Source organism: Pogona vitticeps, chromosome 15, assembly GCF_051106095.1.
Source record: "Pogona vitticeps strain Pit_001003342236 chromosome 15, PviZW2.1, whole genome shotgun sequence".
In the NCBI taxonomy this organism is placed as follows: Eukaryota; Metazoa; Chordata; class Lepidosauria; order Squamata; family Agamidae; genus Pogona; species Pogona vitticeps.
Window position 1 is genome coordinate 5,121,804 of NC_135797.1, and position 27,661 is coordinate 5,149,464.

At 43.7% G+C, this 27,661-nt stretch overlaps 1 protein-coding gene across 1 annotated transcript; it reads right to left on the bottom strand.

The window, feature by feature from the left end:
• Positions 1-9,107: 9,107 nt before the first annotated feature.
• On the bottom strand, positions 9,108-27,299 carry MPZ (myelin protein zero). Its single transcript, XM_020797395.3, has 6 exons — positions 27,130-27,299; positions 15,654-15,820; positions 14,286-14,499; positions 13,490-13,625; positions 13,121-13,178; positions 9,108-11,515 (listed from the first exon to the last, which is right to left on the bottom strand). Exons 1-6 carry the CDS (start codon positions 27,194-27,196, stop codon positions 11,411-11,413), a joined length of 747 nt encoding a protein of 248 aa, XP_020653054.2. The 5' UTR covers positions 27,197-27,299; the 3' UTR covers positions 9,108-11,410.
• Positions 27,300-27,661: the final 362 nt, after the last annotated feature.

A 27,661-nucleotide genomic window follows, 5' to 3' on the forward strand; every position in this document is an offset into this window, starting at 1 on the left:
TTTCTGTCTTCTTGAGGAATTTTTACAACAGGACCCTAAAACATAAAGCCTCATCGCCACACGTAACTGATGAATATTTAGAATGTGAAACTGGTACAGTATTTCTTCTAAGTTTCATTCCATTTCATTCTGTCTCTTAATGTCTGACGAAGAGGTTGTGTCCACGGAAGCTCGCGTTAAAATATAAGAGTTAGCCTTCGCTTAAGATGCCCTTTTGTCTGTGGCTTGTCTAGGCTTGTTTCTCCGGATTTCGCCTGATATGCTTCAGCGGACTGGCTCATATTCAGAGAAGCCTCGTTGGCCTTATTATTATTGAAAAGAGCTGGATTTTAGTTAATTAAGGGTAAGTTTGAGAAGTGCAGAAATTTCCAGTTGGACAGCTACGTGGAAAAGGTTTGTTCGGTATAAGCTTTCTTCAACTAAAGTCTTCCAAGGCAGAGATTGTTTGGCATTTGTGTTCATGTGGTTTCTACAGAAATTTATTATTTTTTAAACTATTTTATCCCGCCTTTTTCGTCGTCATGCGCTGTTAAGTGGCTTCCCGCTATTGCAGATCTTATTGGTTTGTGAGGTCTAAATAATAATAATAATAACAATAACAATAACAATAACAATAACAATAACATTTATTATTATTATTATTATTATTATTATTATTATTATTATTATTATTATTATTATTATTATTATTATTATTATTATTATTATTATATTTTGGTCAATTTTCCTTTGAAATACGTGCCTTAATCTTGCAAGGTAGAATGTTTGTTTGCTTCTTCGTGTTGATGTTATACTCTCTCTCTCTCTCTCTCTCTCTCTCTCTCTCTCTCTCTCTCTCTCTCTCTCTCTCTCTCTCTCTCTCTCTCTCTCTCTGTATGTGTTTTTGGGGAAACAAGAGTTCTGTCTGAAAATTGCTGGTTTATTTTATTTGACTTGGAGGTGCATTGGTGGGAAATGAGCTGGATTAACTCCCTGTCTGGGATATTAAACTGCCAATAAGAGAGCAGAAAGACGGAGTATTATTATTATTTTTTAAGTTGGCATCCTTAATTGGTATTATTTTATTGCTCTGAAACCAGAACATCTCCAGGTCCCCTTGTGCTTGTTTTCCACTGGCTGCCTTCTAAATGAACGGGTGCATGCATTTAGTAATGCTAATGAGATGCCCCTGGGGTTTGGGATGTAATCAGCTTGATGTCCATGATTGCGTTAACTAGCTTGAGCTAATTGGGCAAACCCTTAGTTGGGAATGAGGGGAGAAACCCAGCCTGGTTTGCATTGATAAAGCGAGAGCTACAGTTAAGCGAGGACAAAGATTTGCAAACAATTTATACGGGATAGCACAGAACTAAGTACACCCCTCCTCACATTTCACAAATATTTTGGCATATCCTTCCATGTGACACTGAAGAAATGACACTCGTCTACAATGTAAAGCAGTGCGTATACAGCTTGTATAACCGTAATGCAACACACAGGCATTAATGTCTAAACCGCTGGCCGCAAAAAGTGAGTCCACCCCTAAGTGACAATGGGCCCAAATTGGCCACAAAGGGTCAATATTTTGTGTGGCACTGCCTTTACCCTCTTGGGCACAGAGTCCACCAGAGTTTGACAGATTCCCACTGGAGTCGTCTTCCACGCCTCCATGACGACATCGCACAGCGGGTGGATGTTCGAGACCTCGCACGCCTCTCTGAATTAGAGATTGCTCCCCCGTTTGTCAGACAAAGAAAACCCGGAGTCCTCCGTCTGAGAATTGGGAGGCATTTACAGCCTTATCCCAAATGCCCTGTCCTCAACAGCCCTCTTGTAAACTCAACCCCATGGTTTCCTTTAGTGAGCCAGTCCATCTCGTATTATTGGGTCTTCCTCTTTTCCTGCTGCCTTCCGCTTTTCGCAGCATGATGTTTTTTTTCCAGAGAATATTGCTTTCTCAGGAAGTGCCCAAAGTAAGACAGCATCCGTTTCATTGTTTTTTGCTTCCAAAGAAGTTGAGGCTTGATTTGATCTCACACCCCTTTGAGTAGGAGACAGAGCTGTGTAGCAGAGAGACTGAAAATCCATCTGTCCCAATAGACGGGGAGGGGGTCCTGGAATCCACTTTATGGAAGATGGTAGCAGCATAAAATTCATAAAATATTTGTGGAAGGCTGGTGCCAGCAGCCTGCTATATTTGGGTGTGGGGGGGGTGGCAGGAATCACCCCATACAGCTTTAAGCAATATTCTTCAGCTAGAACAGTGGTCAGGGAACAGGGGCAAATTACCCCAAATGGGGTAAAAATGAAAATCCTGGGGGTAATGAGGATGGGCAGAGCCCCAATATTGATGCTCTCATATCCAAGATGAAGCAACATCATTTCTCCAAAATCTGAAGTTTTCAAGTAAGTTGAAGCTTTCAAAATAATTTTGAATAGATTCAATAAGATTTTGAATTCAAATAATGTATGATTTCCTTCCTTTCAAATCAAGGGGGTAATGTCGACATATATAAATTGGGGGGGGGGGGTTAAAAGGTAAAAAAGTTCCCTGGTCCCTGAGCTAGAACTAAGAGCTACTCCTCTGTGGGGAAAAAAAGTGGTAAGAAAATCAGATGAACCCTTTTAAAAAATAGGTGTCAGCGGTCATCAATAACGGGCCTTTCATTACATGGCTTGTACCATTCAGTATACAATTATGAATAAAAGTTTTTTTTTTCTTAAGCAGTTGCTTTGGCTTTATCATTGTCCCCTGTAGTTTGGGGAAGAGGGGGGAGAGAGAGAGAGAAAGAGGGAAAACAGGCTTATGGCCATACCCTATATATCTCCTTGATCTCCACAAAGGCCAAAGGAAAGTCAAATAGTTTTCCTATTAAGAAATTTAACAAGAATTTCACAACACATGGGTCATGGGTCAGTGTTTCTGACCCATGTAGTTTGGGAAGGGGGGGAGACAGGGAAAACATGTCAGCATAAAAAGGTTCAGAAGCTTAGATTAACCACCTAGAGTGGCCTTATAGGCCAGATGGGCGGGGTATAAATCAAATAAATAATAAAATACATAACCAAGGGCCTTAGTCCCACCTCAAAGAGGCGGGCCACCTGTCAAAATCGATTTTGATGAAAGCTACTTATGGGGGCTAGACAATCCCATTTGACAAACCCCATGGAATCTGCTTGCTAGAGTTCTTTTTCTAAAAACAGCCCCGTCTTCAGCACCATGAGGACTAGGAACTTAAATGGTTTTTTAAGGGGGTGTGGTTTAGTGTTTTACATGGAAGGTCTTCATTCAGTTCTGCCCTGTCTCTGCCCATAAGGTTAGGAAGAGTCTGTCCTGGACACCAGGGAGTGAATGTCAATGGTTATAGGAGAGCCGAAGCTTTCTCTGAAATCTTGGACCACAAACCATCCCTGCCATGTAGGCAGGACTGAGGTTGAAAGACCCTTGTCCTGCTCCTTTTCAAATATATATATTACATTTACGTCGAATCTTTAATGTGTCCTCCTCATCCCAACCTTGTAAGGGAGGTCAAGACTCCGAAAGAGAAGCGACCAGCCCAAGACGACACAATAGGTTCCAACGCCAAGTGAGGGAGGATTCGAACCCAGGCCTCCCGAGACCTAGTGCAACACTCTAGAACGTTAGGACGCAAGGCGACAATTATCCCTTGTTGGTGTTGCTGTATTCAGCATTTTAGAAAGGACAAGGCAAAGTTTGCAAATGTTTTAAGTTTAAATGTTCCTTTTATTGAGAGCCAGGTTTGCTTGTGGTTAGATGGGTATGTTTATTTTGTCTGGGGTTTCATTGCACTGAATTTACAGTTGCAAACCACCCATCCTTTCAGATCCCTTTCATCTCGGTCAAAGCAGAAATGCATAAACATCTCTCTAAAAATCACACCCAGGTAGCTGGTCACTTAGGGAAGACTTAATAACTTAACAGGTAGCCTGGCCTTCAGTATATCCTAAGAAAAGGATTATTCTGTTGGAACTTGATTATTTATTTATTTATTTATTTATTTATTTATTTATTTATTTATTTATTTATTTATTTATTTATAGTATTTTTTTAGCCGCACCATTACCAGTGGCTTCTGGGAGGTAATGGTGCGGCTTTGAAGTAAAAATCCTAAACTCATTTCTTTTACCTGGGTGCGCACGCACCACACTGAAGCAAGTGGCTTACTTCTGAGCAGACACATAGAGCGGACACTGGCTTAGAACACAATAGGTTTCTTGATGCTGAAATCAAAATCATGTTCCATCAAGTTAAGTCTGGCAACCCTTTCCCGCGTTTTCTCGAAAACATGTTCTCTAGACATGTTATCCCGGTGGTGTTTTAACATTGCTGTTTACACCATCGCATTTGCACCGCGTTTGCTTTGAACTACATCTCCCAGAATCCCTCAGCCAGGAAGACCACTGTAACTCAAGCTGTCCCATAGAGCAAGGATTGAGGTCTTCAAAAAGAGAACTTTTCAAAGTTCTGGCATTTATATCTGTTAACTCCTCTGCATCCTGGCTGTCTTCTCTGTCCTGAATCAAGTGAGATCTTCCTGGTGGTCCGAATAAAGATTATCACCCTCTCCCACCAGCTTCTTAAGGCAGGAAGTCTGTCCTATCACCCAGATGTGATATCTTCTTAATGGACGTCTGTCAAGTAATTCGCACTTTCTGTCTTTCTCCCTTCTCTCAGCCCTGAAGGCAATCCGTCTCTCACCTACCCACCAATGCAGATGTGTATATATAACAAAGGCTGGGATCTGATTGAAGAACGCTCCAGGATGAGTCCCATCAGTGTAAATTTGAGCTGCAAATCAGCTTAGGCATTGCCTGCCAAGAGCTGAGTCACACAACTGGCATGCAACAGCAAATGCCTACACTGACTTCTTCACAACTAAGATTTGCACTGATGGTTAAGTAAAGGTAAAGGTTCCCCTTGACATTGAAGCTAGTCGTGTCCGACTCTAGGGCGTCTCCAAGCCATAGAGCCAGCATTTGTCCATAGACAGTTTCCGTGATCACATGGCCAGCGTGACTAGAATGCCATTACCTTCCCACCGAGGTGGTACCTATTTATCGACTCGCATTTTTACATGCTTTCGAACGGCTGGGTTGGCAGGAGCTGGGACAAGTGACGGGAGCTCCCTCCGTCGCATGGATTCGATCTTACGACTTACGACGGCTGGTCTTCTGATCTTGCAGCACAGAGGCTTCTGTGGTTTATCCCGCAGCGCCACCCACGTCCCGCTGATGGTTAGGCACAACTAAGAACGTTCTGGCCCAAGAGTCATGTGATAAATCCCATCTCAAACTTGGTCTTCCTCTCTTCCTAATGCCTTCCATTTTTCCAAACATTACTGTCTTTTCTAGTTCGTGGGGCTCATGTATGCTGAGCCTGAAAAGTTGAGCTGAGACGAAGACCTGCACAGATCCTGTGTTTGGAGGACAACCCCCATGCTGCCTGGGGAATTCTGGGAGTCGTAGTCCAAAACCACAATTCTGCTTACCAGCTGTGTTTCGGAGCATGCAATCTTTGTCACATATCAAGCAACATCCCAATGCATGCTAAATGCCTCTCATCCCATTTCTAGTTGCATAAGATCTAGTACAGTATTTCCCTCGTATATTAATTCCAAAAGGGCTCTCCTAAGTGGACAGTTACCCCGCATGACAGTTTTTTCACTAGACATTGACTTTTTGCAATTGCTATAGTGATTTGCAAAACAGTGATTCCTATGGGGGTATTTCGCTGGACAATGTTTGGTCCCTGCTTCGCAAACCGATTTTCGCTAGACAATGATCTGCTTTTCGCTAGACAATGATTTCACTAAACAGCGATTTCAGTGGAATGGATTATCATCGTCTAGCGAGGCACCACTGTATTTTCTTTTTAAAGTCACCTTCTGTTTATTTTAAAGAGAAATAGAGTTTGCAGGCAACTCTGTAAGCTGAAAATTCCTCAAAGTGATAGACAGCTGGTAGCCTAATTCTTTTGCAGATGGCAGAAGGAGTGATGAATAACTCATTTTATTTTTCACACTCCCTCATTATGAGTGTGTGTGTGTCAGGGGAAATTGCAAAGTAAAATCCAACATAAGGAGCCCTAATCTCTGTAAACAAGGACAGTCCTTGGCTTTCCTCATTTCCCTACATTTCTCGGTTCAAGGAGGACCCCGTTCACAGTCCAAGCCTGGCACTGCACCAAGAAACACAGCTGTTAAGGGGAGCAGAAAGAGCAAAATTGTCTGGCCTTGTTGTTTTTCGACACACTCAAAGTCCAGCAGCGGTTTAAGTGACTCTGGGAATTCTATCCGGCAAATTGCAACTTCCCCTCCCCACCCCGGGTTAAAAAAAAAATCCCCAAATCATGTGGCATCTTAAAGACTATCCTATTTTAATTTAGTGGATCGAGTCCACTTGGGAATTCTGAAAACACAAGATGTCCAAAATGTTTTTGTATGGGCACAGGACAAATAAGAGCAAAAAGATTTGTACGTCATTTATCAACCGCCCTGATAGATTCTGATTGTTCAAGTTTGATTGTTAGATTCTATCTAGTTAAAGAAATAAAAGCATTCTTATCCTGTAGCGTTGAGCCCGCTGCTTATTACTTGCCTTGCTTTTTTGTACTTCGAATGAACCTAGGAAGCTTAACTACTTTTGTCTTTTAACCTCTCTTTTTTGTTGTTTTTATTTTAATAAAGCTGTTTTTAGAATAGACTCCTTATCTTGGACTCCGTAAATTGCAGAGAATTAGAATTAGCTTAATGGTATCTGTCTCTCTCTGAGCTAGAGAGGCACTTGCTTTCTGCAGCATACATCGGCCCACTGCAAATACAGTGGTGCCCCGCTAGACGCTTACCCCGGTAAACGATGAAATCACTTGATGATGACTTTTTTCCTATCGCTATTGCGATCGCAAAACGATGGTTATTATGGGGGGAATCCACTTTACGTTGATTAAGTCTTTGCTTTGCGAACTGTTTGTTCACAAAACAATGTTTTTTCCGGCTCCACAAAATGGCTTCCCCTCACAAAATGGCTTCCCCCCTTTCACAAAATAGCTGTTTTCCAGACAGAAGCTTTGGAAGACAGCTATTTTAAACAGCTGATCAGCGGTTCTGTATGGGCGATCTTCGCTGGACCAGGAGGTATTTCCCTACTGGAACGCATTAACCGGTTTTAAATGCATTCCAATGGTTTTTTTTTTCTCATGACAACGATTTTGCTGTACTGCGATTTTAACAGAACGGGTCGTCGTCGTCCAACGGGGCACCACTGTACCCTGGTTCTCTGAGGTAGCTTATTGCGGCAAGCCATTTCTTGGAAAAAGTTTCAATAGGAAGTTAGGTAAACAGGATATTCATGGTCAGCAAATATAGCCTGCAAGCTATATAGCACATGTGCTACAAGCAGTTGCTTTTGCAAGTACGTACTGTATCCAGCAAAACAGGATATTTGCGATGGGCCAATGTATGCTGCAGAAAGCATGTGCCTCTCTAGCTAAGAGAGAGACAGAGAACATCAAGCTAATTCTTATATATTATATTTTACCAGAATAATGGTCTGGGGTCTCTGTGAGTAAACAAATAAGACAGGGCCTGGGTCGATTCTTGACCAGACGTCCCGCCTTAAAGGGGAGAGGCAACTGACAAAATTGAGTTTGATGAATGCTAGTCCCTTATACTACTACAGAAACCCCTCAAATGTTTGAATATTGTTTATCAGTAGTTCTAGGGGACGCCTTTTGTTGTTGTTTAGTCGTTTAGTCGTGTCCGACTCTTCGTGACCCCATGGACCAGAGCACGTCAAGGCCCTCCTGTCTTCCACGGCCTCCCAGAGTTGGGTCAAAGTCATGTTGGTCGCTTCGATGGCTGCCTAAGTGTACCCAAAAGATAAAAGGGTTGCATTTCCCAAAATTTACCCACTCACAGACAAATAGCCAAAAGAATAGATTCCAGAAAGGTATAAAAGAAGGAACATTTTCTGGGGGAAAATCGTAATTCCTCTTGGGAGTTCTTTTGAGGCCAAGAAATCAGATCCATGTGGAATATAAACACTCCCAGCTGCACAGATGTATCTAAGACTTATTTTAGTCACTAAAATTTATGTTTTAGTGACTAAAAAGTGCATGTTTTCTGAAGTTTTTGTGGTAAAGACTCTAACATGTAAGCTTTTCTTTCTTTCTTTCTTTCTTTCTTTCTTTCTTTCTTTCTTTCTTTCTTTCTTTCTTTCTTTCTTTCTTTCTTTCTTTCTTTCGTTGAAAACATTCTCCGGAGCAGTTGCTTAGGTAGCAAATTCAAGGGAAATTTTGAGGGAAAGATGTAACCACTTGTTTGTTTTAGAAAACAAATACAAACTTTCTAATAACAGGTTCTCACATTGCACCTTGCAGATGCACCGAAATACTATAATGTGTTTCCCTGGCCACTTAAAACTGATCAGAGAACAGCATTGAACCTGAACAGTTCCTTTAAAAACACCTTTAGAACAGCACTTTTTGGAAGTAATTAGAAAGTTCATTGTTGCACGGATAAAACAGGTTTGGAACTACAGTATTTGTTGCTGAGTTGCCTGTACAGTAGTTTTCTGGCTGCTTGCTAAGTTACCTGTCATCCAAAATCAACTAATTACAGGGAATTCTGTTATTTGTAGTTAAGTTCCAAGTTCTGTTCACCAAGGACATAGAAGCTATTGTGAATTATAGAACAGTAGTTGAGGAAAAGGCAGAAGACACATTAATTGTGTGCTTCAGAGTTAAAGTAATATATATAGGTGTTTAAAGCCCCCCCCCGCCCCCAGCCACGTGTTTTATGCATAGCTAACACAATATCATTTTTTAAAAATTAAATAAATAAAAATAATTAGGGAGTGATGACATGGGGCCTTTTTAAGTTGGCACAGCTTAGAGCGTCACTCTCTCCGTCTGGCCTTGCATTAACTCCCTCAAAACCATTTTCCAGGGTCAAAAATTAGCCAGGGCTACACATACCACCAGGAATAAATTAAAATCTTTTAAGGGGAAATATTTGCTTGAGGGCTGCTAGTTGCCAACTTCCTAGTTTAAGCATATACCCGTGTTTCTTGTTAAACAACAAGAGCCTAGAACAGATTTAGTAGACCAGTTCCAAATAGAAATGTCAGTTTTTTATTAACATTTTTAAAATCACTGAATTATACATTTTTATTTTATTTTATTTTTTTGGTTGTTGCTGCAGTTTTCGGAGAGAATGTACACAAGGTTGAGCAAGTCCCACCACCCCGCAAGGAAGAAAAAAAAGAAATACACCACCATACATAACATTTTTTAAAAAGCAAAATTTAGTCTTCTAAGACAGTATTCACCGACGACAGTATACACTACGGAGAAAGAATGAGAGAGACAGAGAGAGCTATATACATTTTAATGGAGACAAATCCTTTGCCAGGCCCTCACCGCACACAAATGCTGACATTTGTCAAGGAATATTCTGAAATATTATGGGAAAAGAGGACGTCTGTGATGCAGTAACATTGAGGCAATAATATATATATGATAAGATGTCCAAGGTCAAGCGAGAGGTGGTTGGGGGGCTATTCCTCAACAGTGTGGGGCTTTTCTATCCTAGCAAAAGAGTTGCCCTCCAGGAAATCTTTTGCTCGCTGGCCTTTCGGGCCACGGACCTTATGGAGGACATTGTCGTGAGTAACGAGAGTTAATCTGGACATAGAGCAGAAATGGAGGGCGGAGAGGAGGTGAAAGACTGAGGCCTCAATCTGAAGGGACGTGAACCGGGCGACGTCATGTTGTGTTCAGTCGCAAGGACGGAAGGAGCCATGAAGATATTTCAGCAGTTAATCCTAATCCTAATAAGAGCCCTCCGATAGATTGAAAAGCATACAGTAACGGGGGCCCGGACTGACGATGGTTTAATTCCCCTCAAGGGGAACAGCAATGATGGGAAACAGAACATAAATGATGTGATAGGGAAGTAACTACAGATGACTGGTGTGCAATATCCTGTATTTTTCCATATATAAGACTATACTTTGGTCTAAAACCTTTAGAATAAAAATTGAGGGTCGTCTTATACATGGTAGTAAGTTGAGGAGAGAACAAAAACCAGTTGAAGGGAAAGCGGGGATCAAAGCGATCCTGCAGGGCTTTGATCCCTTTCCCCCTACACTTGCTAAGTCCCACTTAGATTTCTTACTTTTGGTTAGAAAAGGGGGGCGTCTTATACACAGAAAAATACAGTCATGACACGAGACCTTTTTCTGATGAAAAATGCATTCAGCTTTCCTCAGAAATGTAAGCAGACCACCAAAAGCTCTTTGGGATTTGGCTGGAATTTCATGGCAGGGCAAAATCTTGGGGAGCAGCCTATGGATGAGCGAGACCCCCTCCCTGAGAAATTTCGCCGGATCGGGTTGGGGAAATATTTCGAATTCCTTTGAAATTTCTCAGATGTTTCGCTCAAGTAGGAACCTCCAGATTTGTCCTGGGTGAAATTCTGTCTGTGTGGAAATGACATGTCCCATGGACAGGGAAGGTTACACCCGGGGAGTAAAATAACCAGGCATGGAATACCGACCTGATAATAAGTGAATTATCTGAGAGAACAAACATCATCACCCATAGTTATTTTCACAGAGCTGAGACTGTCGCTCTCAGAAAAGGAGATAAAACAGTGGGAGCTGCATAATAAGGGAATTAAACCATCCTTCTGGATTTCAGAAACACATAGACATAGATTTGATCCTGGGATTAAAAAGAGAAAAAAATTACACCTGTGCTCGAGCGACCGAGCAGAAGAGGGTTGTCACAGCCGTTTAAGCAGGAGAAGGCACCCTTTATTGTACGGAGTTGTGTGTCCTTTTTAAAATTTATTTTGGTCTTTGGTTGGGGTTTAAGAATTGAGGGATGTGTGAGGGGATATTTTTCGGGACAGGACAGTGGCGATCCAGCCCTCGTGGCTTCATTTCCAGCCGAGTTAGGACAAGATAGATGCAACATTGTGGTTTTGCGCTACGACTCCCAAAATCTTGGGAGCTGTAGTTCCAAAGCACAAAGCTGTGCACTCCTAGTTAGGACTTTTAGGGCCCAAGAGGAGAGATCGTCTTAAAATGAGAAACAGGGAGGAAATGAAAGCCAAGAGGGTTGGATGGAGGCCGAAAGATCCTAGACCTCCAGAAACGAAGGACTCAGACCGTCCCCTCACTCCCAAACAAGCACACAATCACCGGCACATACACTTTGAGATCATTTTTCCGAATCACTTTTGATCATGTTCATGAGAGCGTTTTTGAGGCTGTTCTTGCTTGGAGACTTGACCGCGGGCTTGAGGCCTTGACCCTCGAGTTGGTCCCTCTTCAGTTCCATCTCGATGGTCATGACAACTTTCTTCTCGCTGTCCTTCTTTGGGGTACCTTCCCTGCCGGCTAACCGCTATTTCTTATCCTTGCGGGAGTCGCCCAGCCCTCCCTTGCCTTTCTTCTCGCTGGCCGACTTGGTGAGGCGGCTGTGGTCCAGCATCGCGTACAGGACAGGGGGCTTTGCGGACGGAACGAAGGAAACGAAAAGAGGTGGAAAATGGGGAAGAAAGATCAGTTATCGCCAAGAAGTCACAAAGGCTGATGTGTGGTTAATATATCGGCTATTACACTACAGTGGTGCCCCGCATAGCGAGGTTAATCCGTTCCGGATTTTAATGGCTGCGGAGGACCCGAAATGCCCCCCCGCAGCGTTTTCGCGACCTCCGTAAGCAAGGGGAGGGCGCGAAAACACTGATAGGGGGCCATTTCGGGTCATCTGGCGGCCATTTTGGAGCCGCCGATCAGCTGTTCGGCTGCTCCAAAATGGATTCTTCGTTAAACAGTGCGCTCGTTAAGCGAGGCACCACTGTATGTGGTTCGTCTCAAGCCGTCTCTTTATTATACATGCATTTCATTATCTGGTTGCAGATCCAGAGTTCAATTCCCCACGGTGCCTCCTGTGATTAAAGCCAGCCTGGGCAGCCTTGGGCAAGCTGCACAGTCCCAAGGCTGCCCCTAGAGGAAGGGATGGGTAAAGCACTTCTGAATATTCTCTGCCTGGAAAACCCTGGGAAAGAGTTGCCATCACTTAAAGCTGACCTGACGACATAAGATGATATACCATATTTTTCTGTGTATAAGACTATACTTTTGTCTAAAATCTTTAGACTAAAAATTGAGGGTTGTCTTATACACGGAAGTAAGCTGAAGTGAGAACAAAAACAAGTGGAGGGGAAAGCAGGGATCAAAGTTATCCTGCAGTGCTTTGATTCCTTTCTCCCCACCCTTGCTGAGCCCCACTTAGATTTCTTAATTTTCGATTAGAAAAGTGGGGGGGGGGCATCTTATACATGGGGGTGTCTTATACAGAGAAAAATACGGTGGCTGGGTGAACAGTGGGTTAGGTGAAGCTAGAGGTTGGGAGTTCAATTCCTCACTGTGCACCCTAGAAGAGCCAGCCTGGGTGGCCTTGGGCAAGCTGCACCGTCCCAGGGCTCCCCCTAGTGGAAGGGAAGGGTAAAGCACTTCTATTCTATACCCGGGAAACCCCAAAAAGGGGTCACCATGAGTCAGAATTGACTTAAAGGCACATGATTATTGATTAACATCAGGATTATATCAGAAGGAAGCTTAGCCTGAACACAGGCCAAGGCCTCCAACCCATATTGGCTCTTGTACAAGGACAGTATATATCTTCCTCCATTTTCCAGTCTACTTCTAGTGAGCCATTTGGGCCTTAGCAAGAAATGTCCTTCTGTTGCTAAGCAACGGTGGCTTTCTCCTCAACCCACTCTATGGCCAAGCAAGAGTAAAAGATAGATGATGGATCCTCGATTTTCACACTCTTGGGAATAATGCCACACCCTTTGCCTATTTTATTCAGTATTTATTTCCTCCATCTATTATTCGTTTATTTCCTATTAAGTAGCTTTCAAGTGGCTTCCCGGCTTTTGAGGAATCAACTTCATTAAAATGTCTAACCCATTTCTTCCTCCTCGTGCACCAGAGTCAGCTTGGGCTCAATGACTCCCATAACAATTTTGGCCCCTCCTTCTTAAAATAGCCATGATATAATCTTCCTTGTTATTTCCTTTAAAAATTCATTTCTCCCTCGCATACTCACCTGGCGGCCTCTTTTGGAAGAATCCTTTCCCAGCCTCAGTTTCCCCTTTTCCATGGCACTAAAATGAAGGGAAAACAAAGTTTCTGAGCATGAAGTATGGTAGGGCCCACCCAACTGCTGGATCACTATCCGCTGATTCACTTATCCACTGATTCACTTATCCGCTGATTCACTTATCCACCACCTATTTTTCTAAGCAAGCAAAGTCTAGATTTTTAGAGAGCATGTTTGTCATGGATCCGCACGCATGCAGCACTGGGTACATAAGTGCAAAATGAGGAAGTAGATGGATCTGTGGGTAGAAAAATCCCAGTCCCTTTAAAGTCCCATTAAAAGTCCCGACTTCATCCCACCCCTCTAGGGCTTTACCTGAGACGACGTTGCAGAGTCGCTTGCCTCCTAAGCCAGCAGTACCGGATGAGATAGGCTATGACCAAGACCACTAAGACCACAAGCAGAACACCTCCAATAATGGACCCCAACACCACACCGTATCTGGTCGGTACTAAGAGAAGAAGAGAAAGAAGGGGAAGGTGTTAGAACATGCAGAGTCTTAAACTGGCCCTTCCAGCCATGACGCTTTAGTGCTGTAGCGCCTGTGTTCTCTGGAACTCTGTGTCACCTGCAATACAGAGCTGGATCTTTTGAGGTTGCCCTAGCAGCTTCAAAAAGATAAGAAGAGCCTAAAGTAGATGAATGGGCCATGTAGTCCAGAGTTGCGTTGCTACAATGGGCCAACCAGACGCCTCTGGGAAGCCCATAAGCAAGACAATACAGCGCTATACAAACTTAGCGCTATAGCACTCTGTTGGTCATGCTCACCAACCACCGGTGGTAGGAGAAATGCCAGGCTTCGTCAGACATTATTTGGTGTGTACTACTGTAGAACGGGAGGTCTTTGACCACCCGCCTCTCCATTTTGAGTTTTGTTGCCTTCCTATAATTTAGAGTGTGCTGAGATCCTCAACTGTCTGTAAAGGCTGTGCGTATAATCTCCCAGTCACTTCCAGATCTCGTCCTAATACTTTCAAGTGAGTTGTTCAACTCACCAGTCAATAAGTCCTTTCTATGTTAGAAGCAGATTTGGAATTCATTGATTTGTTTTAAGTGAAGTCTCACACACAAACAAGCTTAACACCGGAAAGTACGTTTCAGGGCACGTTACCGTTTTCGAAGACGTAGAGCGTGACCTGGGAGGTCTTCCCTACGATGTCGGGCGGGTTCTTGACATCGCAGGTAAAGGTTCCGTTGTCCGTGTATTCCAGGTTGTGGATGACGATGGAGCCGTCTTTCCAGCGCGGGTTCCCGATCCATTCGATACGCTCTTTGAACGTTCCCACGTTATCTATGTAAGCCTGGCCTTTGGCGTAGTGAAATATCTGTGGCGTGTGAGGAAAGGAGAGAGGAAGGGGTAGAGATGCAATTGTTTGAATTTCAAAAGAAAACAAGGAGGAAATGAAAGGGGTTCAGAGTACTTGACTTCCCTTTGCTTGAGAGTAGGTGATAAATTCCAAAATGGTGGCAGAGGAGAAGTTTAAAGCCACACACCCCTCCCACAGATCCATATCGGCCACGAGACTTTGGGAACTTTAGTAAAAGCATATAATTTTGGAACTACCCATGAGACGTTGGTGCCTAGCCTGAGGAAGATGAATTATCACCGAAAGCTGGCTTATTTTTTTCTTTCTTAATGGTCTAGTAAAGGTTTCACCTGCTCCTGCATTTGTATTGTTTCTGAAGAGCCTGAAGCCTTCTCCTGATTGTTTTGGATGAAAAGCTGTAGCTCACAGAGCTGGTTGTTTGTGTTATACTTTTTTAAAAAAAAGGTTTCCAGGTTCGTTCCCTGCCATATCCAGATTTGCAGTTAGGAGACATCTTTGGGGCAAAACATTGGGCAGCTCCTGCCCAACCTAGGTGGACCAATGATAGGACCGTGGCATCCGCAGGGGATCTGTTCCACACTCTCACCTACGTGGATGCCAGAAACAGTGGATATGAGAGAACTGACTGCCAGTTTTTCTGCTGTCCGTGCATGGTTGAGAAAGGAAGCCCTGGTCTGGGATTGTCAAAGGACTCGGTTTCCTGTCCTCTTGTTTGTAAGGGAGGCTTTCCTGAAACCAGCGAGTGCTGCCACGTCTATTGTTTGTACTATTGATAGCCCCCTCTCTTTTATTTACTCTGACCTCTGGACCATACAGCAGGCATTGATGGATCGCTCTTCCACATGGCATAATTCCATATTGCTTATTTATTCTTCTGACTGTAACTGCAGATCTCAACTGTAAGTAAATGTACGTTTTTTCCTACTTAAAGTGCTTCTAGAGTATATTCTTATTACATTAAATGCTGGTCACTTTGAAAGGGGGGCATAATGCTGAGACCTGGGCTGTTCTCACATTTCCCTGCTGCTGTTTTTTTTAATCTCTTACTCCGCTAACTATATAGGGAATAATCTTACTTCTTCGATAAGCTGGCCTCTCTCACAGGCAAAGGTCAAGACAGAAGGTCTGAGGCATCGGAAAAAATATCTTACCGATACGCTGTCTCGGCTGCTCTCTGGCTGAAAGACCCAAGTGACAGAAATGTCATCGGAGATCCATTCGTTTGACCAAAAGCTGCATGAGAGCGTCACTTTGGACCCCACTGTGCCATGTACCTCCCGGTCCGTGTAAACATGAATGGCTACAGCTGGAGTTAGCACTTTGGAGAAGAAAAAACAGAAAGCAATAATTATTTCTAGGGCAGCCCAAGGTGATTTTTCAAACCCACTGGGATCACAGCTTCCCACTGCCACACTAATCACATAATCTACAGCTCTGCATTAAATCCTTCTAGGCTGATTAATTGTTGTTGTTGTGTGCCATGAAGTCAGAGCTGACTTATAGCGATCCTAATAAGACCATCCAAGAAAGTGAGATATTTAAGGAGTGGGTTTTCCCAGTTCCACCTCCTTATGCCCGTGAGTTTCCATGGCTGAGTGGCGATTCGAATCCAGGCCTCCTGAATCCAAGTTCTTCACTCTGTCCACTACAACACACTGGGTGTAGGCTAATTAATATACTCCTGCTTATAATCATTCTGATTAAATATCATTAATACAAACTATCCTGGATCTGATCAATTCATCGATTCAATGTAAGCTAACCTGTGTTTTACACACATTTGGAGAGCTGTACTTTTTTAGAAATACTTTTTAAAAGACTTCTGTTCTCTTTTAAAGACCCCCAGACAGCTAGCAAATCAATTAACAGCCGAATAATGTATTTATGATCCCTAATTAGCAATTAATGGCATTGCCACCCTGCTTCTCCTCCAGTGAGATCAAGATAGAGTATATCACTTTTCTCTTCCCCATCTATTGTCAGAACAACAGCCTTGTCAGGTAGATCAGGTGGAGCAAAATTCACTAGCTCAAGATTGCTCCATGACTATCCTGGCTCAGTGCAGGCGAAACCTCAATATCCCAAGGAGTCACGTCATGCAGAATCTCTCTGGACACGAAATGGTTTTCTCATGTTAAGTGGAGAAGTAGCCTGTCCCTTGAAGAGCAGCTCCAGGAACAGAATACAGTGGTGCCTCGCTAGACGATGATAATCCGTTCCACTGAAATCGCTGTTTAGCGAAATCATCGTCTAGCGAAAAGCATTTCCCCACTGGAATGCATTGAAACCTGTTTAATGCATTCCAATGGGGAAGAATCATCATTGTCTAGCGAAGATTGACCATAGGAAAGCCGCTTTGCGAACCACCGATCAGCTGTTTAAATTGCGAAGCTTAGGTCCCGAAAACACCCGTTTTGCAAGCACGAAGGGAGCTATTAAAATCATCATCTAGCGAAAATCGGTTTGCAAAGCAGGGACCAAACATTGTCCAGCGAAATTCCCCCATAGGAATCACTGTTTTGCGAATCGCTATAGCGATTGCAAAAAGTCAATGTCTAGCGAAAAAAACTGTCATGCGGAGTGACTGTCTAGCGAGGCACCACTGTAGACCTCAGTTTCTCCATGTTTATGAAAGAGGACATGGGGAAAATATGTAATCAAGATGGCTTTAGAGTGATACTATCAGTGACAGCTTTAATTTTCGTATCTATTGTCGTCTATTCGTCCTGTATGACAAATGCTGCTTACGTAAATAAAAACATCCCTTGTTCCTTATGCTCACATAAATAAAAGCCGCCCCATGATTATCAGTGATTGGTTGATTATAAAGCCATCTTTAGTACGTACATTTTGCTCCCCCCCATTTCTTTTTTACACCAACACAGAGAAACAATAGCCACACAAAATGAACTATAGATCTTGTAAGGGTTGCTCTGCTGGACCGCATCAAACATTTATGGAGACCTGAGTCATTTTTCTAATAATGATCAGCCAGATCCATCCATCCATCCATCCATCATCCATTCATCCATCCATCCATCCATCCATCCATCCATCCATCCATTCACTATGTCTATAGGTGCTTATGGCTCAACACTGAGCCCCATGCAGTTTATAGAAGAAAACATAGAGAAATGAATTAGACAAGTAGAGAAGAAACAGAATATTTTAAACCAAGAAGAGCTGAGTTAAAAGCCTCATTCTGAACTGAAGAACTATTAAAAGCCAGGCCAGGTGGAATTTAAATGTAAAGAGCCAGCCTGGGTGGCTTTGGGTAAGCTGCACAGTCCCCGGATACCCCCAGAAGAAAGGAATCGGAAACTGCTCCTGAGTAAGCTCTAAAAAGAAAACGGTGAAAAGGCGTCGCCATAAATGAGAACTGACTTGGCAGCCCATGATTGTTATTATTAGAATTAAAATGAAACCCCCCCCCCTTAAAATCATCAGAAAATTGATGTTGTGAACAGGATGCTATCTTATGAAAACCATGTTTTCCGGTCTGATCCACCAAGCTTCTTTGGGTGATGGGAGAAACCGGATCAATTTCTCGGTTAAACAATATGGGATACAGCAACCCATTCCTCCCTGTTGGTGGTCAGTTTTAGTCCTGTTGCCGCTGTGGATTGGTTCTGTGTTGCAAGAGGAGAAAATTTGTCTTCCCTCGAGGTTTGAAGGCGGTCGAATGGTCTGATTCTGCCCGATGCCGGTCTCGCCTGTATTTGTGTGCGATTTCCTATCCTCATCACCCTCAATATTGTCAGGCAAAACCCACGCGGCCGTGGGTTGTTTGCAAAGGAATCGTGCGATCGATCTGTGAATAATTTCAATTTCGACAATAACATTGTTGACACAAGTGGCCCGCGGTGGGAATTAATGTATAATTTCACACTTGGTAAATGACTCGGGAAGCCCGGATTTGACATCCAGACCTTTTAGGTGGGCCTCTCCAGCATCCGTATCTACCTTATTGCATCCGTTTCCCTTTCAAATCGGTAGTGGGTTTATTCTCCCCCTAAAACAGACGCTTGTACAGTGGTGCCTCGCTAGACGATGATAACCCGTTCCACTGAAATCGCTGTTTAGCGAAATCATTGTCTAGTGAACAGCATTTTCCCATTGGAATGCATTGAAACCTGTTTAATGCGTTCCAATGGGGAAGAATCGTCGTTGTCTAACGAAGATCGGCCATAGGAAAGCTGCCTTGCGAACAACCGATTAGCTGTTTAAATCGCTGTCTTGCGAAGCTTAGGTCCCGAAAACACCCGTTCTGCGAGCGCGGAGGGAGCTGTCAAAATCGTTGTCTAGCGAAAACCAGTTTGCGAAGCAGGGACCAAACATTGTCCAATGAAATTCCCCCATAGGAATCACTGTTTTGCGAATTGCTGTAGCGATCGCAAAAAGTCAATGTCTAGCGAAAAAACTGTCATGCGGGGTGACTGTCTAGCGAGGCACCACTGTATTTTACTGTGTCCAGGGAGATTATAATGTTCTGAAACAATTTTTAATCTTTATCCAGTTCTGGGGGGTCAAATTTATGCCAGAGAAAAAGGTGTGGCATCCTTCAAAAAAAAAAAGAGAGAGAAGGGTTAGATTTTTACAGAAACACAAGAAAAATAAGATGTAAATAGGGCTTGCGTGGAGGTGGAGGGGATCACCATTTATTTTCCTAACATCCACCACTCGGTTTAGGTGAATTTTAAATTTTGGGGCCCTGGAGCGAAGACGCCACTCGCTTCTCACTCTAGCGACAACCTTGGCGTGAAACGAGGTGCCTCTGACAGTTGCCGAGGACTGTTGTAGGTCTCCGAAGCCTACATGGGGGCGTTCATGAGACCAGAACCTCATGACATGTTCTGGAGGTGTAGAAAGCGCCATTGTTCAACCGGGAAGAATATACAAGGGCTCACGGTCTTGAGGGACTTTTGTTCCACCTCTCCACCTCCTCATCCATCCATCCATCCAGTAGGAGGTTCGCTCCAGCCGCCAACGCTGCTGACCAAGCTGGAGAACATCGCCGAGTGACCCAGGATCCTTTGAGGCGACATTTGGAGTCAAAGAAGACCGTTGTGCCGGCCGCACAATCTGGTCTTTTTTGTGCCACCCTCGGGGACAAATTCCTCGCCTGGGGAGGTGTTTTTAAAAAAAAAAAAAAAATCTCTTGCGCTTTTCCTCCCCAGTCTGGAAAAAGGAGCCGCTTTCCAATAAACCTCCATGACATTGAAGGCACCCCCTCCATCTTGCCTGGGTATTGTGTCTGTGTGTGTGTTTCTCTTTGCAGTCTCAGCAAACAAACGGGCAACAAAAATCAGGATTTATGAGCCACTGGACATCACTCTAAAATGGCTGTGCCCGGACACTCCAATGTAGTGTAAAATGTCAAAGGAGATGTCTGTGGGGGTTTGGGAACAGAGACAGCATTTGGGACCATTAACGCCCTAAGAACATTTTACACCATAGTGTGAATAGCATGGATTCTAACGGACCCAGCTTTCCTGAGTCCTTATCTGTTGCTCTGTCCGCCACACCACATAAAATACACAGAGAGGTTTAAGAAAGACAAATGTTTCCCTGCCTTTTGAATCCCCTACCCTTACCCACATCAGGGCTCACCCACGTAGCATCATATTTTGCTAAATGTGTCTTAGAGCTAATCTGGGCAACGAGAGCCATCTAAAAGATTCTGGATTTTTTTAAATGCAGGAATCTTTGTGGCAATGGGGGCTGTAGTCCAGCATTTGCTTTGCATTCACAAGAGACTAGAGTTCTCCTCTGTTAGCTTTGGGTAAAAATGGCCAGGCTGCTGGCGTCGGGAATGAATTCTGTCCAAAAAAACCTGAAGAGCTGATCAGTCTATGTGACTATTCTCTGCGGTTTCTGATCCCTAGCGATGGCAGGATTGAACCCGGGAAGACCCTTGCTCTACCTCTGAATTCATCTCCTCCACCTTCAAACATCGAGGAAGCTTCTAGTCCTCATGCACAGGACTGATTTAAATAAATAAAAAAATACAGGCATGTGTCCTAGAGGAGTCAGACCATCTAGTTATGACAGTGGTGCCAGATGTGCATCCTCCTATCATACAGGTCTACAGCTTTTTTTACCACCGAAAACAGCAAGATTCTAGTCCTCAAGATTCCGAATACAAAATGGGAGTATAAGAGTCTCCTTTATAGCAAGACAGATCCTTGGCAAAATGTGTGCAGATCTGGGTTTTTGGTTTTTGTTTGTTGTTGTTATCTAGGGGATTCTGGGAGTTGTAGTCCGAAAGAATACAAATCTGCCTATTTTTAATCCTTGGGTCAATATTGTCTAGAGTCTGGACAATACTGATCAGAGGAGCTTCCTGGTTCCAATAGGAGTCTGTTCCGGTTTTGACTCTGAACTTTAAAAGGGAGCGCTCCAAGGTTCTGAATCTAATTTTCAGGGTGGGTTTCAAGCCCTTGGCTAGCTTCCGTGCGGACTAAACAAGGTGCAGATTTACCACCCCACGGACATGGGAACCATTTATTAGACTCCACTGAAGGCTGACTTTCAAAGGGGCAAACAACTATGTAGCCTTTTGCTAGCAGAAGAGGCCAGTGGCAACCCTGAGGCTAACAGATTTATTAGAGCAGAACTTTGTCAAGGAGGTTTCATGGACGCCTAGCCCATTTCCTCAGATGCACGGAGTGCAATCTCTCAGCTTCAGGGTAGCTTAGAGTCGTAACGGTGGAGATGTAAGTTTTGTTTACGGAGGAAGAAATGTAAAATTTCAGGACTGTGTTCCTGAGGGCTTCACTGGCTGAGCAGAAATCGGAACCTGACATGTGAAGAGGAAGGAAGGAAGGAAGGAAGGAAGGAAGGAAGGAAGGAAGGAAGGAAGGAAGGAAGGAAGGAAGGAAGGAAGGAAGGAAGGAAGGAAGGAAGGAAGGAAGGAAGGAAGGAAAATGTGATTACTTTTCTCCCTGCATATTTGGTGGCCCAACGAAAGGTGTATTTTTCTCCCACCTTCCCTTTTTCTTACACGGTCCTTTCCATCTGTCATAGCCGCTAAATGAAGCAGCAACTCTGTCGACTTCATGTGTCATCCCCTCAGGGAAATAGACCACAATCTGGACCGCTTGTGGAGTGCCAGGAGGTGATCTTTTCCCCAGCGAATGCACGGCGCACGGGGAAATGCGTTTGCCAGCCAGCCTGGAGTAACTCATCGGCAGATGGAAAGGTTGCTTAAGGGAGATCAGATGTGCGCCTTTCCACGTCTCTGATCGCACCCTCAGTCCTAACCAACAGAGTTGTTTTTCTTCATCCACTTGAATAGCCTCTGTTCTGTCTTGTGGCCATGAGTTCCACACGTTCATTTTATACAACAAGGAGGAAAACATACCCTTTGCTTTGAACCAAATGCTTCTTAAGATGCATACAGAAAGAGAAAATATTACTGATTTTCTAAAGCCAATCCAGGAACATCTGGTGCTCGCATTTCAGCGTGTCATTTCCCTGCGTACGGTTCATAAAATTGTCTCTTTATCAATGCTGAATTAAACCAGCCGTTGCGGCGGGGAGGGGGCATTACATTCAGCAAAGCTTAGCGAGTCAGTAACTAAAATGTCGACGTGCGCTTGTTTGTAATGATTCTTTGCAATGGGTTCCAGGCCTGGGACGCACAATAAATTTCACTGTAAATACCGAGTGAAAGGAAATAAAACAACATCCCAAACGCAGAATTCTAAATTTGGGATTTATGGTGCAAACGGCGTGTTTTTCCAAAACATCTGTTCGCTGGCACCATCCGGGCAGTGTCCTTATGCTCTCCGTAACTGTTATGCTTGGAATGCATCTTGAACACTTAGGTTTAAAGGTGGAAGGAGCTGGCAGTGTTCAAAACAAAATCCAAAACGCCCAGGTTTTGGAAGCAGCTTTTATAGGACCAGTTACAGACCTGCTTATTTCCTCTCCCTCCCCTTGTGTTTTTTTTCTCACCACTTACCCTGACGCAGCGTTCTGAAGAGCCTGGAAGCTTACACATTTACGGAATTTAAATTAAACCCAGGAAAGGGATTTCCTGCCTTCGGATCATGAAGGATTAAAGCTCTTTGCACCCCCTTCGCCAGGGAAGGTTACCTGAAGCCCACGTGTATGTCTTTTCTGTGCCAGGGGAGTAAATTATATTTTTACATTTCCAGATACTTTCATATATGGGCGGCGGCCAATTTTGGCTACATCAGTGTCCACCCTTAGAGAACAAGTTTGCTCTTTGTGTACAGGATTGTAATTCCCCACCCTGCTTTTCAAAGTTCCTGTTCTTCACAAACATCATCACAACTCTTTTTACTTTGAATAGGACACCATGGAATGGTCAAGAAATTCTCTTCCTGTACCTCATTTCCCATTTATTTTACCTCGAATGATCAGCTGGAACAAGCCTGTGGTTTTGCTTCTGATTCTACGACAGCAAAACCCCAGTTTTCTTGGTTTTGTGTATGTTATAATTTCTTGTCCTTTATTCTTTCATTTTAGTACTTCTTCGCCGATCACACTCTCCTTCTGAGAAATGCACGGATTGTATTTAATTGCCACTTAGCTTACATTTACCAATTCTGTTATTTGTACCTGCTCACCAGCTGGAGAAGCCTAGAGCTTCTGAAGAAGCAGAATATTATCCTTAAAATAAATCCATAAAATTTTTTTGGGGGGGGACAGCTGGCTTAATTGCTTAGTGAGGTAGGTATCTGCTGGTAGACTCAAAGGTTGGGGGACTCAGTTCCTGTGATTTCAAACAGAGATTGTTGCCAAAAGTATCCTGATCATTAGGTGTCTTACATGGGTAATCCTTTTAGCACATAGAACTTAAAATATATCGCCCCAATATTAACAAGCTTTCCAGTCTAATAGGAAGAGTGAAAACTGGCGCAGCCAGAGGTCAAAACTTTTTTTTTTCCTAACTAGCAAGGGCATGGATGGAAAGGGAGAACCTTCTGCAGAAATGAGGTGTGCAAAGGGTTCTTTAAAATGGTTAAAAAAATATGCTGTTTGTCATCTGAAATCTGGCGCCTGGATAGGCCAAGAAAATAACTAGGCTATGAAGCAGAGGACATGGGCTATCGAAATAATACATAAAGATTATGTTGAGAAGCAAGGTTACGTAGTGGTTAAAGAACTAAAACTTGGGAGGTTTAGATTAGTGGTTCCCAGCCTTGGGCCCCCAGATGTTCTTGGACTAGAACTCCCAGAAGCCTTTGCCACCAGCTGTGCTGGCCAGGATTTCTGGGAGTTGAAGTTCCAGAACATCTGGAGGCCCAAGTTTGGGTATCGCTGTGAAACTCACTGCTATGTCACAAGGCACTTCTCTCTCCCTCGCTCAGCCTGGCCTACCCCACAGCGCTGTTTTTTTCTGAGGCTAAATAGGGAGACAGCATAGACTTCTTACTCTAGAGTCAGACGAGAGGTTCACTTAACTTGCCCTTCTCTGCTCTGACAGCTAGCGGCTCTCCAAAATATCTCACGCAAGGATTGTCCCCATGTCCTGCTAACGCACAGTGGGGGGAACGGATTCTGTACCACCATCCTCCAGCCACGAATAACTTCCAGACTGGACTACTGCCATAAATTGTGCGTGGGGCTGCCCTTGAAAGCGTAACATCGGCTAGTTCAGACTTAGGATACAGCTTCCAGTCTGGGCTAAAAGGAAGCAAGAGAGCTTTGCCTATAATGGAAGGTCTCTGTTTGGTTTGGAGTAGATTAACGCTGGTTTCTGATTGCTATGTTACGCACATCCATACACACCCTAAATTATATTGCTGAAACAAATCAGGTTTGGGGTAGCTGGGTCTAGATTTCTGTGAAGAGAGAAAATATGTTCTAATACAGTATTCTGGTGCAGAATGAAGTCCTGGGTTCAGAATCATTGCTGAGTGGTGGCCCTGGGCTCTATATAGTAATTTATTTTGAGTTTTAAATCATTTCCAAGTATTCTCTATTTGCAAAACCAAGAAAAAAGGTTGCTGTAGGATGGAATATCCTGCATGTGGCATGCTGTCCTTAAAACATCACACTGGGAATCAAAACTGTTGATAGCAGGAATGTTAACGTTTAATTAGTCCTAGGCAGACCTAGAGAAATTGAGTATTTCTGGACTGTAGCTCCCAGGATTCCCAGTGTGCCTGGAGGATTCTGGGAATTGCAGTCCAAACGAATAATTGCTTTGGGATCTGCCACGTAGCTTATTTTTTGTTGTTAGGTGCCTTCAGAACTCACTTGTAGCAACTCCAGCCAGGTTTTGAAACTGAGTTATTTAAGGAATGGTTTTGCCAGTTTGACACACCCAGTGAGTTCCCATGACTGAGAGGTGATTCGAACCCAGGCCTCCTGAGTCCTAGTCCATCAGACTATCCACTAAACCACACAGGTTGTTTTTAGGACCTGTCTGTCTGATTCAGACCGGGCATCTCCACTGAACCCAATGGGATATTCTATTTTAATAAACAAAAGGGCTGTAAATCGTCCCAGAACAGCTTTCCAGCAACCTGCCATCCACCTCACAGATGGCATGAGAATGTCTAGGTTGATGGGGATGATGGGATCAAGAGTAATACATATACATGGAGAATCTCTGGTTGAGAAAAGCTGTGGGATACTGAGTCTATAGCTTTGGGATTTGTTTTTGCCTTACTACAAAGACTTGCTCAGGCAAGAAAGAAAGAAAGAAAGAAAGAAAGAAAGAAAGAAAGAAAGAAAGAAAGAAAGAAAGAAAGAAAGAAAGAAAGAAAGAAAGAAAGAAAGAAAGAAAGAAAGAAAGAAAGAAAGAAAGAAAGAAAGAAAGAAAGAAAGAGATGAGCCTATGAATCTCCCTGGACTGAATAAACAAAACTGCAGGACTTTATGATCACACACGTAAATTTTACTTGTCAGGCTCAAGAGCAGCTTAAGGGCAGGAAAAATAACAACTCTTTCACAACATCTTGCATCGTTATCCCGCCACACTAAATATCCATTTCTCAAAAGGGAATTGAGAGAAAATCCCAGGGCGGTATGAAATTTCTCTCCCACATGTTTCTCCACTGTGGTGGAAGCAATTTAAGTTACCTCTGGAATTGCAATAGGTTTATTTACCAAAAAAAAAAAAAAAAGAGTCATTATCTGGGTAATTTATTCCCTTTACCTCAGGTCCCTGGATTTCTGCTTCATTACCTCCGTGTACTCTTCCTATTTGTTTGTATTGATTAAATTTCTTACCCCCGCCACGACTTCTCTCCCTCTGTATATTTCAAAATGTCAATAGAGACAACGCGGGAAGCATAATAACAATATTAGGCTTCATAACACAGTATCCGCCTTCAGGAAGTCCCTGGGACTTTGGCCTCATCCGTAGACCTTCGTCTCAGTCCCCATCTCCTCTCCTACCTAATCGATAATAGATCGTCATCATCCTCTTAGTAGGGCAGAGTTGGAAGGGACCCTATAGATCAGAGTCCAGTCCCTGTCAAAAGGGGCCGTGTGAGGATTCAAACTCCCAACCTCCTGGCTACCCAGTCAGATAAGTCACTGAGTTACGCAGCATTTCTGCACACTTAGCAACTGGCACGTCACAAACAGAACTTTTCTGAAACAGATCTTGATGTATTCATGTGAATATCAGTCCACGTAGTCCTCCTGGCACATTTCTATCTTACAATTCTTTTCCCGCATCTGGGTGAGAGGGAATGTCTTTTTAAGCTTTTTCAAATTGGGCCACCCATCTTTTAAATATTTTTAAAGTTGCATCAGAGAGAGGCCTTGGAAAATCTGGGGAGTTTGGACTGCTGCTCCCAGCACGCCTAGAGGACGGTGGGCATTGTAGTCCAAACAAATAACTTCTTGAAGATTGTTTTTTAAAAAAAAAAAAGTTCAGGCTTTGAACTATAAACAGTTAAGAATCATACCCAATATCGATGCTCTCCTGGAATTTCAAAGACCCGACAGACACTCAAGATCAAAAGGTATGATTAGTCAGACACCAGGAAGTCATTAACACCAACCTTAATGCTCCAATATGAAGTTTTTCTTGTTGTTTTCACTTGTATGATGCCCCATCGTACTAGAGCGCTCTCTGGGTGATTTACAGTATAATTATGCCCCGGTGCCGGAGGAAAGGAAGTGCTACTTTATACAATGCATAAGTCGCCTGCAAAACGTCTCCAGAGATGATACCACCCTCAGCCCGGTTTAGATGTCTACTACCAACAATCATGAGACGCATCCTGTACAGAGTAGGTCTAATCAAGGTGTTGAAGATCAGGACCGGGGATGGCTAGATGGATCTTGTGTAAAAGAACCGGAACACCACACGGCAGAGGTAAACACCCATTATGTCTCTATGACAAAACCCGTTGATGAACATTTAAGGAGAACAGAGCTATTCCTGGCCACCAATGACAATACCTACCGATGAAAACTCCATGTCCAGAGAGAGTCTATCTCGGAAGGCTGCATGCCAGGAACGTCGGGAGAAATGTTCAGAAAACTTTAAGGTGGTGGCGTCCCATTACTGGAGAGTATTTAAAGAGCAGCATGGGGGGGTGCCCGTCCGATGGCTATCACAGCCCCATCTAGACCAGGGTTGGTCTAGATGACCACCCAGGTCCCATCTGTAAAACGGAGAGGATGACTTACCCATTGTTGAGACCAGCACGGTGAGCAGGAGGGCTTTCTCCCTTTCCAGGTTGCCTAAGGACCCCATGGTTTGTGTGTTTGTTTTTCTAAGTTACTGTACAGTTCCTCGCCACATGGAGGGAAAGGGAGTTGGCCGCGCCGGGGGGGGACGAGGGATTCTGTCCCGAAGAATGGCGGCGAGGGTGGGCACCCTGGGTTTAAGAACCCGTCTGGGCTCTCAAGGATGCCGTCGCTGCAAAAAACTGGAACCAATGAGAGGCTGGCATTCAGTTCCGTGGGGGAACTTTGGAGACGGAATGGACCCCTTCGAAACAAAAGTGAAAAGGGGACATTTATGCCCGGCCGTTGGTAAACATGTGCCAGTGGCATAGTTGAGCAAACGGTCGCCTTTGTCAAGCCACATTCTTGGCTGGGGGTGTGGGTGGTGGTCCTGGCCTCTGGAAGGAATTCACTCTGCCCCATAAAGAGAGGACCGAGCATAAAAGACGCGTTCAAAAGCCTGTATCTCATGCTCCTCTCGATGATGAATTCT

Bases quoted from the DNA above. Each gene is read 5' to 3' on its own strand.
- MPZ (XM_020797395.3), bottom strand. From the start codon at position 27,196: ATGGGGTCCTTAGGCAACCTGGAAAGGGAGAAAGCCCTCCTGCTCACC. The intron at 14,500-15,653 runs GTAAGATATTTT...CACACGCCACAG, and splicing joins GCAGCCGAGACAGCGTATCG to ATATTTCACTACGCCAAAGG. The intron at 13,179-13,489 runs GTAAAGCCCTAG...CCTTCATTTTAG, and splicing joins ACTCTGCAACGTCGTCTCAG to TGCCATGGAAAAGGGGAAAC.